This window comes from Lithobates pipiens, unplaced genomic scaffold, assembly GCF_037356315.1.
Source record: "Lithobates pipiens isolate NorthernLeopardFrog02 unplaced genomic scaffold, aLitPip1_a1.2 Scaffold_16, whole genome shotgun sequence".
In the NCBI taxonomy this organism is placed as follows: domain Eukaryota; kingdom Metazoa; phylum Chordata; class Amphibia; order Anura; family Ranidae; genus Lithobates; species Lithobates pipiens.
The window spans coordinates 371,383,059-371,397,769 of record NW_027507748.1 but is presented as its reverse complement, the minus strand read 5'-3'; the positions used below and the strand labels follow the sequence as shown (position 1 = coordinate 371,397,769).

Below are 14,711 nucleotides of genomic sequence, written 5' to 3'. Positions count from 1 at the left end.
ATATACACGTAAAACAGAAAACATTATTAGTGACAGTGCTTCTTTTGCAGAGTCTGCTTTAAAGATGAAAAAATAGGAACAAAAACAGAAACACTTGAATGTTTTGTGTGCCAGAAACAAGCAGATTGCAGAATATGATAAGCTAGAGTGCAAAAATAAACTAAACGACAAAAGGCTAAAAGTGTGAATATTTTTTTCAATCAAAAAGTTGCACCTGATCTTTGCAGGGATGGTGTGTTGATTCAGGAGCTAGCAGTCACATGACAAATTACAGACATTTCTTTATTCACCTTGACTAGAGTAAAACAGAAAAAAATCACCACAGCTTACTGGCAAGTAATGGAATCATAAGGAATAGGAAATGGTTTTCTTTACTGTCCTATTTCCTAGAGTGTCACCAGAAAGATACCTGTGATGAACGTCCTCTATGTCGATGCTCTTAAATAAATCTTTTGTCAGTGAAGAAGCTCACAAAACAAGGCAATGTAGTGGCCTTCCACTATAACAGGTGTGCCATCACAAAAGGGGATATCTTACTTTCAAAGGCTAAAATTACAAATAAACTGTATCAGCTGAGTTGCAATGAGATGGTTATTACTGTTTGCTTAAAGTTCACACCACACTCCATTCTGGTGGGTTTTTGATACATTTTGCTGTGTTCCAGTACAGTTCTGTGCAGTAAAATGCAGCATGTTCTACTTTTTTCACTGACTGCACCAGTGTGAACTAAGGCAATTGGAATACATAGAAAACACTGCGCATGCATTTTTGATACAGAAAAAAATGCACTGGACTGCATCTGGCCTCAATAGGCTTCAATCGGGAAATTCACCAGAAGCAATAAAGGCATCCCAGCCAAAAGTCTGTCTTATGTCTTTTTTTGGATTTAGATAGATCAGGAAAGGGTAAAACCCCTATCAGGTGATTTTTGTACTGTCTTTGTCCCAGTGGAAAGAAAGTTTGTCCCCTGCAAAGAAAACTCTAAAGAGTTGTTATAGGGCATTAGATGGCTTTTGTTTACCTCTTGCTCTGGTAACCTGTACTGAAGAATATGGAGGTTGCCATTGGTGACATATTCTTCTGAAATAATACTTACCTATCATTCTATTCCAATTGTTTTGATATTGACTAAAACACTGGCTTGGAACAAGTGCACAGATCAGTTGTTTTTACTTCACTCAGACAATCTAAGCTGCAGAAATGTAATCTATGGGTCAATGATGGGGTGAGCTTTGCATGTTTGGAGTTCGATGAATGGCCAAAATAAATGTAGTGTTTGCCAGAGTCAAACTTGCATGCAGTGGGAAGTGAAATATTTAGCAGCAGTATTACCACCATTGCTAAATGTGTCAGCTTCCCACTCAGGCTGGTTGCTGGGATTCCAGCTGACAGGAGGGTGTAAACAAATAGGTAAGGATGGGGGCTGATACATACAAAAAAAATGGGATGGGATTCCCCAAAATTTCATTTTGCACAGAATGCAGGTGTTAGGGAAAAATAATGCACAAAATGCTTGGACCAGGTGTGTGTAATGTGCAGAGTGCTAGTATCAAGAGTACAAAATGAAGATCCTCCCAGCAATAACTCTCCCCCTCAATCCCATCTCCCAGCACTAAAACTTCCCCTCTCCCAGCACTAAAGCTCTCCCTCCAAAATTCCCCCAGCACAAATCTTATCTCTCCCACATCTCCCTTCCTCAGCACAAATCAACCCCCCAGCACAAACCCTTTCCTCCCCCAGCACAACCCTTTCCTCCCCCAAATCCCCATCCAATAATAACCCCTCCCAGCACTAAACCTCTTCCCTCAAATACCTTCCACCGATTTGCCTCTAACACTAATCTTCTCCTCCAGCCCCCCCCCCCCCCGCACAAATCGTCTTTTCCCTTCCAAATCCCCTATTAGAACAAATCATCTTCCTCCCAAAATAGCCCTCTTAGCACAAATCCCCTTCCCCAAATTCCCCCTCCCCAGCACAAATCTTCCCTATCCTTGCCAGTAACCCCCCTAAATACTCTACTTAGCACAAATTCTCTCCCTCTCCAAATCCCCCTCCTCAGCAAAAAATTTCTCCCCCCAACACAGCACCTTTTCTCCCCAGAATCGCCCCAGCAGTAATCCTCCCTACTAAAATCCCTTTCTCTGTCCCAAAAGACTCCCCTCCAAGCACTAAACATAGACCCCAATCCCTCCAGTAAAAATTATCCCCTCATCAAATTCCCCTCCCAGCACCCTGCTGGTTGCTGCAGTGGTATTGGATTGCCCAGCGCTAGCAACATCACCGGTGTGTGGTTCCTCCAAATTCCATACCAGATCCTCCAGGTCTGGCATGGATTTCAAGGAGGAATCCCATGAAAAAAAAATACAGGGTCTCTCCAAAATCCTTACAAAATGTTTATCTAAACTTGCAACCTGGCTGCATGTGGCCCCTCCTCCTGAACCCTATCAGGCTATATGCCTCGCCAGGCAAAAAACCTGAGGACAAGGACCTCTTCCCCAAAACCCTTGCATGGTGGTTGTGAGAGCCTTCGGGTGGGGGGCTTATCAGAATCTGGAAGACATGCACATCATTGACCAAATAAGGTCATTTCCAAATTTTGGTCAAAGATGTCACTTGGGATATCACGCTCCTTTGTTCACATTCAGCTGTCAGCTAAGGAGCTGTTATAAGGGGAGATAACAAAGGAAGCACCATCTAAGTGCAGTATTAAAACAGTTTTTTTAATGGCACAATATACATGAACACTCACAAGAAGCAGATAGGGTACAGGCTCATCATTGTGTATTATCCTGGAGTCTTCTTGGATCCGGAAATGGTACCTGGAGGGTGGTGTTACGGTAGCAGGTCATCAGCGCATCCTGTGGCCACAGGAGAAGAGCCAGGAGCAGCGTGGAGCGCACGGAAGTGATGTCCCACGTCACTGGGACACATCCGGAGGATACTATCTCCTCCTTACTAATTCATGTAGGGTAGGAGTGGACATCTGGAGCTAGCCTTACTATAAGATTTTGATAAGCCTTCCTACCCACAGACCTCTACAACCAACAGGCCACGGTTTTTGAGAAGAGACTCTTCTCCTCATCAACATGGGGAGCATGGGGGTAAAGTGTTTTGCCAGGGGGGCCCTCGCATGTGATCATGTATGGTTTGGTGGTGGGGCTGCTCTCCACATCTTTCTCGGCCTGTAAGACTACATTCTCAAATAAGGCAGGGATGGGTTTTATGGGAGACATCATGCTTTTTTTTTTAAACATGCCCCATTAAAGTGGTTGTAAACCATTTACAACAACTTTATGCTACAGGTAAGCCTATAATAAGTCTTACTTGTAGCTACCCAGGATATCTCCCAAACCTGCACGGTTTAGGAGACATCCCCTGTCCCCTGCATGTCCCGATGACATCAGCACATGCGCACTGGGGCAAAATGCATGTATGTGCCGTTGCTTCAGTCTGTGTGGCGTTACTGGGAGTGACGTCATCGCCGCTTCGGCCAATCACATCGCCGGGGCCGAGAAACCCAGAAGTAACCCCTGGGAGAGATGTTGCCGGCCGGAGTGGCAGACGAGGATGGCTGCGGGGGCTTTGTTCTCGGGTAATTCATACTGAGCTAGTATGCTATACATACTAGCTCATTATGCCTTTGCCTTGCAGTTTTATATATATATATATATATATATATATATATATATATATATATATATATGTATATATATATATATTTTTTTTTTTTTTACAAGGGTTTACAACCACTTTAACATCTGTAACAGACCTTCTTATACAATAAGAGTTTGGTGTAGATGAAGGGAATCCCAGGATTTATTTTTACAAACAGAACAAAGCATTCAGTGACTGCCACTTACTGGCAATTTAAACTGCATTCTTTTCTTTGTGTATGTCAGTTTTGCTGCAGAAGGTTGTATATATTAGACAGATGCAACATTTCATAGGCAGGTTCAGGGCATCCCCCAAACATGTAATTTAAAGGAAGTTTGCATTTATTTTATGTTTTTCTTTAAGCATTGGTAAAATTTCTGCTCCCCACAAAACAGAATTAATAATAATAATAATAAAAAAAAATTTTTTTTGCTTTGGTAAATGGCCCTCAGGAACATTGCCCAGCTCTATAAGACATTGCCTCTAGCCTAGAAAATGGACAAATTTGGCTAAGTTCGCCTTAGGCGAGGTTTGATGACCATACACTGAACCAAACTCAGATACATTTGGCGCATTGCTAGTCAGTGACTAAGAAAGTCCTGAAGCAAAAGACAGATGTATAGATGTACTAGTATTTTTAGAAAAGGATCAGCAAAGGTAACTTTCTTATTAACCCCTGTATAGGTTTCCTTTAACCCCTTCCCGTCCAGGCTATTGTAATATGAAGGCTGAACAGGAGCTACCTGGTTCCTGGAGGATCTCATATAACACCATTAGAGTCATGTGCCTCCTGCGTGTTTTAGCAGCTGCTCTGTAGCTTGATCTGTCCATCAGACACAGCAGATGACAGATCAGGGGTTCCAGGCCAGCCCCAGCACTGTAATCACTGTGAGCAATCACATGACAGTTGTACACAAGGAAAGGCTTTCATTCATAGCCATTCATTGTGTTTTTATTGTGTTGATCTCTGTGATTAGTCACTGTGATCACATTGTGCAGACAGCCAATCACAGTGCACTGTATCGTGTGTCTCAACAGAACATAATGGCTATGAATGTGTACATTCATAAAACAGTTTGCTTCTAACAGTGATCAGCATTGTTATAAGCAATCATAGTTTGAAAAAAAAATACTGATCACCCCCCCTCCCCCCCAGTAAATAAATACTGTCACCAGTCAAAATCTCTGACCAACACTACACCAGCCATATGATGATGCTGTACTGTTGTGGTGACAGTATATTAAAAGATTGTGAAAAAATAGCATATTTTATTTATTTCCTTCATTTTCCAAAAAAATCATGACATAAAAATGACAACTTCCAAAAATTCAACATGCCTCTTATTAAATACCCCAGACTGTCTGCATTACAAAAAAAAGTAGTTTGGAGGGTATTTGTACTGTTCTGGTATTTTGGGGCCTCAAAAAATGAAATGAGGCAGTCAGTATATATGGATTGATCAATTATCAATATATGTACCGTAGCTTATAGACTCTATACTTTACACACAGACTAAATAATATGCACTGATTTCAGTTATTTTTACCAAATAAATGTAGCAGTATATATTTCTGAAGAAAAATCAGTTATTTTAAACTGATTTTCAACTAAGAAAAGTTTTTCATCTTTTTTTTGTTTATTTATTTAGCAAACAATAAAAAAACTGGTGAATAAATACCACCCAATGAAGGTTCTATATGTCTCAAAAAAGGATAAAAATCTTGTTTGGGTACAGTGTTGCATGACTGAGTAATTGTCATTCAAAGTGTGACATTGCTAAAACCTGAATATTGGCATGGGCAGAAAAGGGGTAAAAGTGCCCAGTAGGCAAGTAGTTAAAGGGGAATTTTATTGCTTACTGTATACATACTCTGTATTACATTTTTGTTCATAAAGATGTTATACACATAGTAGGGGTATATGTCACAGACACACACTAGTGGTCTCCAGTTGCCCTGAGAAGGTCTTTGGCTATCAGCCCATGCTGTAGTTCAGACTGAAATTTGTGTTTTATCTCTTCCATATAGACGAAACATGTTATTTTAAAATGCACATAAATGTCGCCTAGTACATGTAAAAATAAGTGCATACTCATAAGCCCATGTTGCAAGTACATGGGTATGATGTGGCAATAATACGAATAAAACTCAACTTTTTTGGTGTATTGCAAATGTAAATTCTGTCTATGACATTAAAGACTAATAATTATTTTTAACATCCTTTGTCCTTTTCAACTTGCAGACAATAGAAAATATCAAAGTTTACCTTCATGAAAAGGAACTGTGGAAGAAGTTTCATGAAGCAGGAACTGAAATGATCATAACCAAAGCTGGCAGGTTTGTAATAATTCTAGTTCATTATTTGCTGGGATTTTACAGTATTATTACTTATTCAGCCTGCTCTACAAATGTTTTGCTCTCAATTACTGGGTCTTCATTCTGAAAGCATGAAAGGTCCAATAAGTGCAGCATCATCATTACACAACTAAAAAAAGTAGTTTTCCACCTATTTATACGGTATGTCTTTGTAGAAACTTATTGCAAGATAATTTACAATGCTAAAGGTTCACATTCATGGGACAAATACTATGCATTGTTAAAGCTTTAGGTGTTGCTATCTTTGATTTACTACTAAGTTTGAGTTGAATTTCTATAGGCAAATAGACTCTGTATTTTGAAAGTGCAGTTGCACTCATTTTCCCTTAGAGCTTAGTGGTAGTGAAGCTGTGCTGATTTCACCATCGCCCAATCATGTGCAAAAAATCTTCTTTTTTTTTTTCCTTGCACCTGATTGGGTGTTCTTTACATATTGAAGCTTCACCAATTCACTAATTTGTGGGAAAATGATTGCAACTGTACTTGCAAAATGCTCAGTCTATTTGTCTTTAGTAAATCAACACCAGTGCCCTGAAAATTTAAAGTGGAAGTAAACCCATGGATTTAAAAAAAAAAAAAAAGGCATGTTGGGAATGCTAACTGCACGTTGGCTGTGCTCTCAGCCAAACTATCAAACCATCCAATGGCTGGTGTCATAACAAATCACATGTGCAGCACCATAGCAGTTGAATATTAAACAGATGCAAAGATGGCAGCTTCCTTGGCTGAAAACGATAGGGGAGTTTACTTCCACTTTAAGCAGAGTGGCTAATAAGCAAGGAAAGAAATAACAGCTAACCCCTATCCTCAGAAGTTCCCTTTAAAGGCAGATTAGAAAATTAAACTTACACAGAAATGTACATGTTTTCAGTTCCTCCCTCTTTTGGAAGTACACACTTAGCCTTTGTAAATATACTGTGTGGGACAGTAGAGCCTTCTTAGAACAGAAATTATTCATATTTCTCATTCCAGCACATATCCTAAAATTAAGAGGATTATTCCTAATTTTAGGAAAGTGAGCATGAAAAATCATTCTTTCACACACACCCATGGTCATATGCACATTCAGAACCACTGGGGTATAGGGAAAATATAGTCTAATATTATAGCACCATTTATTACAAAGTACCTATAGCTGTTTTAGACTTTTTGGACATCATCAGTGCAATGTATTGAAGCCATTGTTTCTGGTGAGAAGGGATTGTGACTCATCAAGCATATACAACCCTTACATTGTTTGTTGGGTCAAAAGCCCTACTACATTTGGCTATTGGGGCATACATGGATTGTAGCATTACCCCTGTAGGAGCTGATGAATAGGATGGGTCCTCTGTTCTTTGCCTTGACCTTCTCAAGAACTTCAGCCCCTCTGACATTTGGTGTTCAGACAAGCATAAACAGGGGCAATGTCACCTCAAGTGCAACAGTGAGCAGTAGTACAGTTCAATAAACCAAGTGTTTGAATATGCATTGATAGCAGTGATGCTAGTCCTAGACCAACTGAACATGCAGTGTCCAAAAGTAAGGAGGATGGTAGTGAAAGGTGCAGGGGAAAAAAAGCGGGCTTGCAGAATAATTATTACCGGAATGGTAGTTCTCTGAGATGTTATTCTGGCGGCTATCATTGGGGCCCTTTAAGAGCATCGGTGCACTTAACCACAGTTTTTGTTAACCTGCATGCAGTATAGTTACAGTATAGTCTAAACACAAGTGCAAGGTGGATGTGGTTAAGATGCAGTAAAGGTTCACTATAATGCTATATAGGGTTGGTGGTGGTGCAGTCTATGTTTGAAATAATGTGCCGTGTGGAGCACAGTATGGGGCGGTGTTGATTGGGTACACCTGGTGTTCTGCTCTCAGTGGCTCAGTTTCTATTATCAGTATCAGCAATGGGTGAATAGCCCTCTCAGCAGATGCTCACTGTAGAAGGGGGCCCCCTTGGTCTCTCCACAAAAGCCTCAAGTGATTAGAGGAGGGAAGCAGAGTATGAGTGGGTGCTCCAGTCACCCTGCGGCAGCGGTGCAAGTACCGTGATGTGGGCAGTGATGTGCTGCGCCCGGGTGTCCTCATTCCCAATCTCTATCTTGGATCTCTGCTGGTAAGGTCTCCTGTTAGCAGGCAAATATACATAGAGGTGCTCTCTCTCTAATTACCTTGGTGCCAAGAGGAATAACTTTCTTAGGTTGTTTAATAAAAAAATCATCTCTTCACTGCACAGTGCCTCCTACTGCACATGCCGACTGGGATCTGCAGTGTAAGGAGTCTATTCATCCTATTATATTGCAGCCATCTCAAACTAGATCTCCCAGCTTCTCAGCACCCTGCATAAACATCCATGGGCTTGCTTGGCTTTAGCTTTCCTCCTGCTGGCTGGAGGAGAATGGTGCAGCAAAACATCAGTATCTCAGTAGAGGGAGAGAAGAATAAAAGGCCGTGACTCCTTCTCCATACTGCTTTAGCCCAGCACCTGGCTACAGGATGAATATGCATGGCTCTACCCACTATCCTAAAATGAGGACTAATGCCGCGTACACACGGGCGGACTGTATGGCCTACTTAGTCCGCCGAAACACATTTCAGCGGACAGTCCGCTCGTGTGTGGGCTTCAGCAGACTTTTTCAGCGTGCAGTACGGCGGACTAAGTATTTCGGAATGTTCGATAATAAAATAAATAAATTAATAAAAATAATAAAAATGTTATAAAACTATCCCTATTTTTTAAACGCTATAACTTTTGCGCAAACCAATCAATATTCGCTTATTGCGATTTTTTTTACCAAAAATATGTAGAAGAATATGTATCGGCCTAAACTGAGGGAAAAAAAGTTTTTTTATATATTTTTGGGGGATATTTATTATAACAAAAAGTAAAAAATAATGCATTTTTTTCAAAATTTTTGTTTATAGCGCAAAAAATAAAAACCGCAGGGGTGATCAAATACCACCAAAAGAAAGCTCTATTTGTGGGAAAAAAAGGACGTCAATTTTGTTTGGGAGCCACGTCGCACGACCACGCAATTGTCAGTTAAAGCGACGCAGTGCCGAATCGCAAAAAGTGGTCTGGTCTTTGACCAGCAAAATGGTGCGGCCTGAAAGTGGTTAAGACTGATGGAGTCTTCACAACTGAAACCACAAAGAGAAAGAGAGGACACTTAGACCTAGTGCATTATCCTTAAACTATCACTTTATTATTAAAAAATGATAAGTATTATACTCACAAGATGACAAATGTATCAAGCTCCTCTCATAGTTCATTATCATCTAGTCCACACTGCATCATATCACATGGTAGGAGAAGTTAAAGCTCCAATAGGCTAACATGTTTTGCCAAGACTACCCTCTTCCTCAGAGTCCTTTGTTACACTGTGTCTGGGACAGGCAGCACAGAGAACGTGAGAGCAGCAGCTGCATGCTTCATTCTCTCTGCCTGTTCTCAACCTCCATCCCCCCCCCCCCCCCCCGCTTGGTTGAGAGTGGGAAGGAGGGGTAGGGCAGTATCTGCTCCTGTAGTGTAATCACTGCACGGGACAGAGAGATATGTGTGCTGTTTACTGATAGCTCACATCCCATACCACAGGTCACACCTAGAGGGAATATGCAACAGTTTTCTATGTGGCGTATGAGATCCATTCATCCATCCATTTTTGGTGTATACCTGTGCTTTTTAGCCCATTTGATTTCATCTTGGGCATTTGAAACTGGTAAGTGTGGGGCCATAAGTAGGTGGCGGACTGCGCCAGATTGGATATTGTTCACAGTGGTAAATAAGAAGTTTTAAAAAGTGTGTTTAAAGTTTGCACATAATGAGTTAACAAGAAAAGTGGACTATGCACTTAATGAAATGGACGCTTGGATGATTTATGTATTTATTTATGAACACAGTTTTATTGTGGTGTAATGCTATGTACAATAAGGATCAGCCTAATATGTATGGTCATCTTAAGGGTGTTTATATACAGCTGCTGCTTTTTGGGGGTTATGTTTGTTTGGTTTTGGATTTTTATCACCATCTTTTATTTTATACTTTTTTTTAGTCCACTGTTTATCGCTTTTTTGTTTTTACATTTTGCTTGGATTTCAGATGCCATTAATCGTGGAATGGGGTTACTAATATTAATAAATAGGTTGTGATGTGATGATGATATTCAAATATATATATATATATATATATATATATATATACATATACATATATACATACATACATACATACACACACAGTATATATATATATATATATATATATATATAGTGATGATCCGGGGTGATTAGGTTGTGGTGCATGCAATTTTCCAGAAACGTGCCACTACAGACTTGCGTTTTTAGGGCATGGCAGCCCACTTTTATTTAAAGGAATAGAAAAAGTTCAAACAAACAGTAATCTTCCCTCGCAGGGGGTTCCACCATCACTGTATAAACAAACCATAGCTTCCTGGCTTACTTACTGTCAGCTTCGTGCTGCTTTAGTCACAGGCTACACCTGCCTGCTTCAGACATACACACAGACTGTCACCTGCAGTCTTATACTCCAAGACCTCCTGTCTCTCTTTCGCATGGAGCCGTCTCCTACTGAAACCCTCCTGGCCAGACTTCCTGTCTGCCGGGCGGAGCTGTCTCCAAGTCTGAGCACTGACTTCTTTTCCTGCCATGTTTATGAGCCCAGCCCACAGGTGTGTAATTAGTGTTCCTGCCAAAATCAAGCATATACTGCTTATATACACCTGTGACATGGGGTCGCATATCCACAATATATATATATTTATTTATATTATATATCATGAAATAGGACTTGCTCAAATAGTAGCTCTGTGATAGGAAGGCACCATACAATGCAGTTTCTAAGGAATTACGATCCTATGTTTATTTTTGGACATCAGAAACCCACTTCACTTTGGCAAAGGAACAACTAACAAACTAGGTTCATACAGCAGGCCTTTTTACCAGCCTATACAACTCACTGCACTTTCCCAAGTGTTCTCACGCAGTAATCCGCCTGTCTGATTACCTTCCCCAGAGGTTTTAAAGGTTCTCTTTCACAGCCACTTCCTCTATGGCTTTCCAACCCTTTTAACAGACCAAGTATTCTGGGAGGTGGATTCGTGAACTGGTCACCCATTCTTTTCCGCAGCCCAAAATCCAGGACCAACAGAGGTGTTTTACGAACAGTCTCTTAAAGGGGGATTGGTTTGTGTTCCTAAGTCCCTAGAGCCCAAAACCATCAAAATTCTATTCAATTCAATAGAAGTCTGTGGGAAACTGTAGGTAACCTACACAAAAACCGTGGGTATGCTGCATTGCACCCATGCTGTGGCCAAACTGCAGTGGAGCAGTGTGAAAGGGGTCTTGGCCACCCCTTACTAATTAGTTTCAGATGTCCACAGGCATATATAGCTTACTGATGATAGAGGATCTCTTGCTTTCTTGGCTGTGATGGGTGGAAAGTTAGACTGCTGACATACCACTTAAAAGGTACCAGCGCTGCCTGCTTGTATTGGGGATGAGGAACCTGTTGAAGGGCATCCTGTTAGCCAGGAATGAATTTGAGCTTAGTAAATGGCTTGGATTAGCAGATGTTTTGTTTTGTTTTATAATGTGGAATTGCTATATAAAGCCCTCCTGCATTGATGCTATGTTTGTTTACTGCCTTGCTGAATAAAAGTGCAGGACAAACCAACTGGGACTGTTCCTGGGGGTCCTATCTCACCTCTGGTTCACTGCTGCCACTACCAGTTAAGCCTGTCCTTAGAATGCTAAATACTGTCAATCCTGAATAATAATGACTATAGACAAAAAAATAGACTAAATTTGATACAGTGTTTTGCTCTTTGGAATCAAAAGGTTAACTAACTTTTCAGCTGCAGCCTATGTACACCATGGCATGTTGTCCAGAGCATTCAGAGCCAATGTTCTAAAGCTATTTTACCTGTGAGTGTCTCAAAACGATGAAAGCGGCGAGATTGACTTCCGTCTCTAGTCCCGTCGTACCTGGAGTCACGTTCAAAATGAACAGACTTTAGTCCATGTGTGGGCAAGTCCGCTCGTTCGGAAAGTCCAGCGCACCTCCGCTGCAAAGTCAGGCGGATTGTCCGCCGGACCAAGTCTGCTGGAAAGTCCAATCATGTGTACGCGGCATTAGTGTCACTGCAGTGGTAAAACAAAAAAAAATGTAATTGAGCACACCGCACGAGACACCAGATGTGCACCCTGGTTGCCCAGAGCTAACAACATCTATGTGATGAAGGAAGCTGAATGTGGTATCTTCTATTTTTCTGGTTTGTTGTCTATTAAAATTACTCATAGTGGGAAAAAGTCAAAGTTTCCTCTTACGATCTTTCTAAGTATGACCAGGAGTCCAAGAATTGTTAGCTTGTGTGAACATTTCTTCCCTAGGTGACATTGGGTGCAGTACAATTTATATTTAAAGTGGATGGCCACCCTAAAATAAAAAAATACATTAATATGTTCAAAAAAAGAAATAGAAAAAAATGTTTTTTTAACTTACTTGAAACTGCTGTTGCTAGGCAGTCTTCCTAATCTGTCTATTCCTATTCTTCTGAGACATGTGTGTGTCCCAGGAAACAACCTGGCCATTCACAAAGCGCCACGCAACTTGCGCATGCGTAGTAGGAAATGGGCAGTGAAGCCGCAAGGCTCTATTGCCTGTTTCCCTTCCTTAAGATGGAGGTGCCGGCAGCTGATCCGATGGACGGATTGGCCTCGGGCAGCCGACATTGCGGGCTTGCTGGACAGGTAAGTGTCTTTATTAAAAGTCAGCAGCTACGGTGTTTGTAGATGCTGACTTTTTTTTAAAATAATTTGCGGCGGGAACACCACTTTAAATTAGAGATTTATTCAACCGATTGAAGCAGGATACATATAGCTCTGTGAGTAACAAACACAGGATACCTGACTTATAGAGGGTTCAAGTAGCTTTTTGCAATGGAATTAAGCAGAGGGTCGGGTTCCAGAACTGGAGACCAGTTCAGGGGCAAGCACTTCTGAGCTGCACAGGGTAAAGCTGAGGGTAAAGATGATGGACTGGCCAAGCATGTCTCCAGACCTAAACTCTATTGAGCATCTGTGGAGCATCCTCAAATGGAAGGCAGAGGAGCGCAAGGTCTCTAAAAAATCCACCAGCTCAGTGATGTTGTCTTGGAGGAGTGGAAGAGGACTCAAGTGTCAACCTTTGAAGCTCTGGTGAACTCCAAGCACAAGAAGGTTAAGACAGTGCTGGAAAATAATGGTGGCTACACAAACTATTGACACTTTGGGCCCAATTTGGACATTTTCACTTAGGGGTGTAGTCACTTTTGTTGCCAGCAGTTTATACATTAATGACTGTGTGTTGAGTTATTTTGAGGGAACAGCAAATATTCACTGTTATACAAGCACTGTTACTCACTACTTTACATTGTAGCAAAGTGTAATTTCTTCAGCGTTGTCACATGAAAAGATATAATAAAATATTTACAAAAATGTGAGCGGTGTACTCACTTTTGTGAGATGCTCTATATATAAAAATACACATACTGTACTATATATATATATATATATATATATATATATATATATATATATATATATATATATATATATACACACTATATTGTCAAATCAAACCTAATTTGACAAGGATGAGTGAGTTTGGGGTGGAGGAACTTGACCGGCCTGCACAGTTCTGATCTCAACCCGAAAGAACACCTTTGGGATGAATTAGTGTGGAGATTGCAAGCCAAGCTTTCTCGTCCCACATCAGGCCCTGACCTCACAAATGCACTTCTGGAAGAATGGTCTAACATTCCCATAGACACACCCCTAAACCTTGTGGACAGTCTTCCCAGAAGAGTTGAAGCTGTTATAGTTGCAATAATTTTGACACTATAGTATATATATATATATATATATATATATATATATATATATAGAAAGTAAAGAAAATAATTACCCCATTAAACCTATAAAGTAATGACATTTTTATTGCTTTGCAGCCTGAAATGAAGACAGACGTGTTTTTTGTTTTACCCAGCTGTATTTACTAAGTGAAAGATATAACCCCAACAGGTCAGGAAAAAAATGTAAAATATTCAAAAACAGAATCACTGAGTTGGAAAAAGGATCACCCCCTCCTAAAAATGACTTGTAAATTCAATCAGGTGTAGCTAATCGCCTTCTCAATGGCACACAAAGCCATTTGACTTTCAACTGTGATGAACTGTGGTCATTTTGATTAGTTTAGCATTTCCGGGAGCATTTCAGTCTCTGGTAGTGCAACTGAAGTAAGCAATCTCTGGGATAAAGTTGTGGGCCGGCACAAGTCAGGAGATGGATACAAAAAAATTCCAAAGGATTTATTAATGCCTAGTAGCACAGTAAAGTCTATTATTAAGAAGTGGAAGAAATTTGGTACAACACAGACCCTCCCTGGATCAGGACATCGCTACCAAGAGGCCTATAGCAATTCTGTAGCAGTTGCAGGAATTTATGACAAAGTGTGGTCATTGTGTGCGTGTGACAACAATATCAAATATTATCCATAAATGTGGATTATATGAGAGGGTTGCAAGAAAAAAAAACACTCCTCAAGAAAAGCCACATGCAGTCATGACTGAGCTTTGCCAAAATGCACCTAGAAGATTCTGAGGCATGGAAAAACGTGCTATGGCCAGATGAGACAAAAAATA

General features: G+C 40.6%; 1 protein-coding gene across 4 annotated transcripts in view; it reads left to right on the top strand.

The window, feature by feature from the left end:
• TBX4 (T-box transcription factor 4) overlaps nt 1–14,711 on the top strand; it is a 219,049-nt gene that overhangs the window by 73,624 nt on the left and 130,714 nt on the right. For all 4 annotated transcript variants that reach the window (XM_077482129.1, XM_077482130.1, XM_077482131.1 and 1 more), the window contains exon 3: nt 5,897–5,991. In XM_077482129.1, the coding sequence (XP_077338255.1) occupies nt 5,897–5,991 (95 nt within the window). The remainder of the gene's footprint in view (nt 1–5,896; nt 5,992–14,711) is intronic.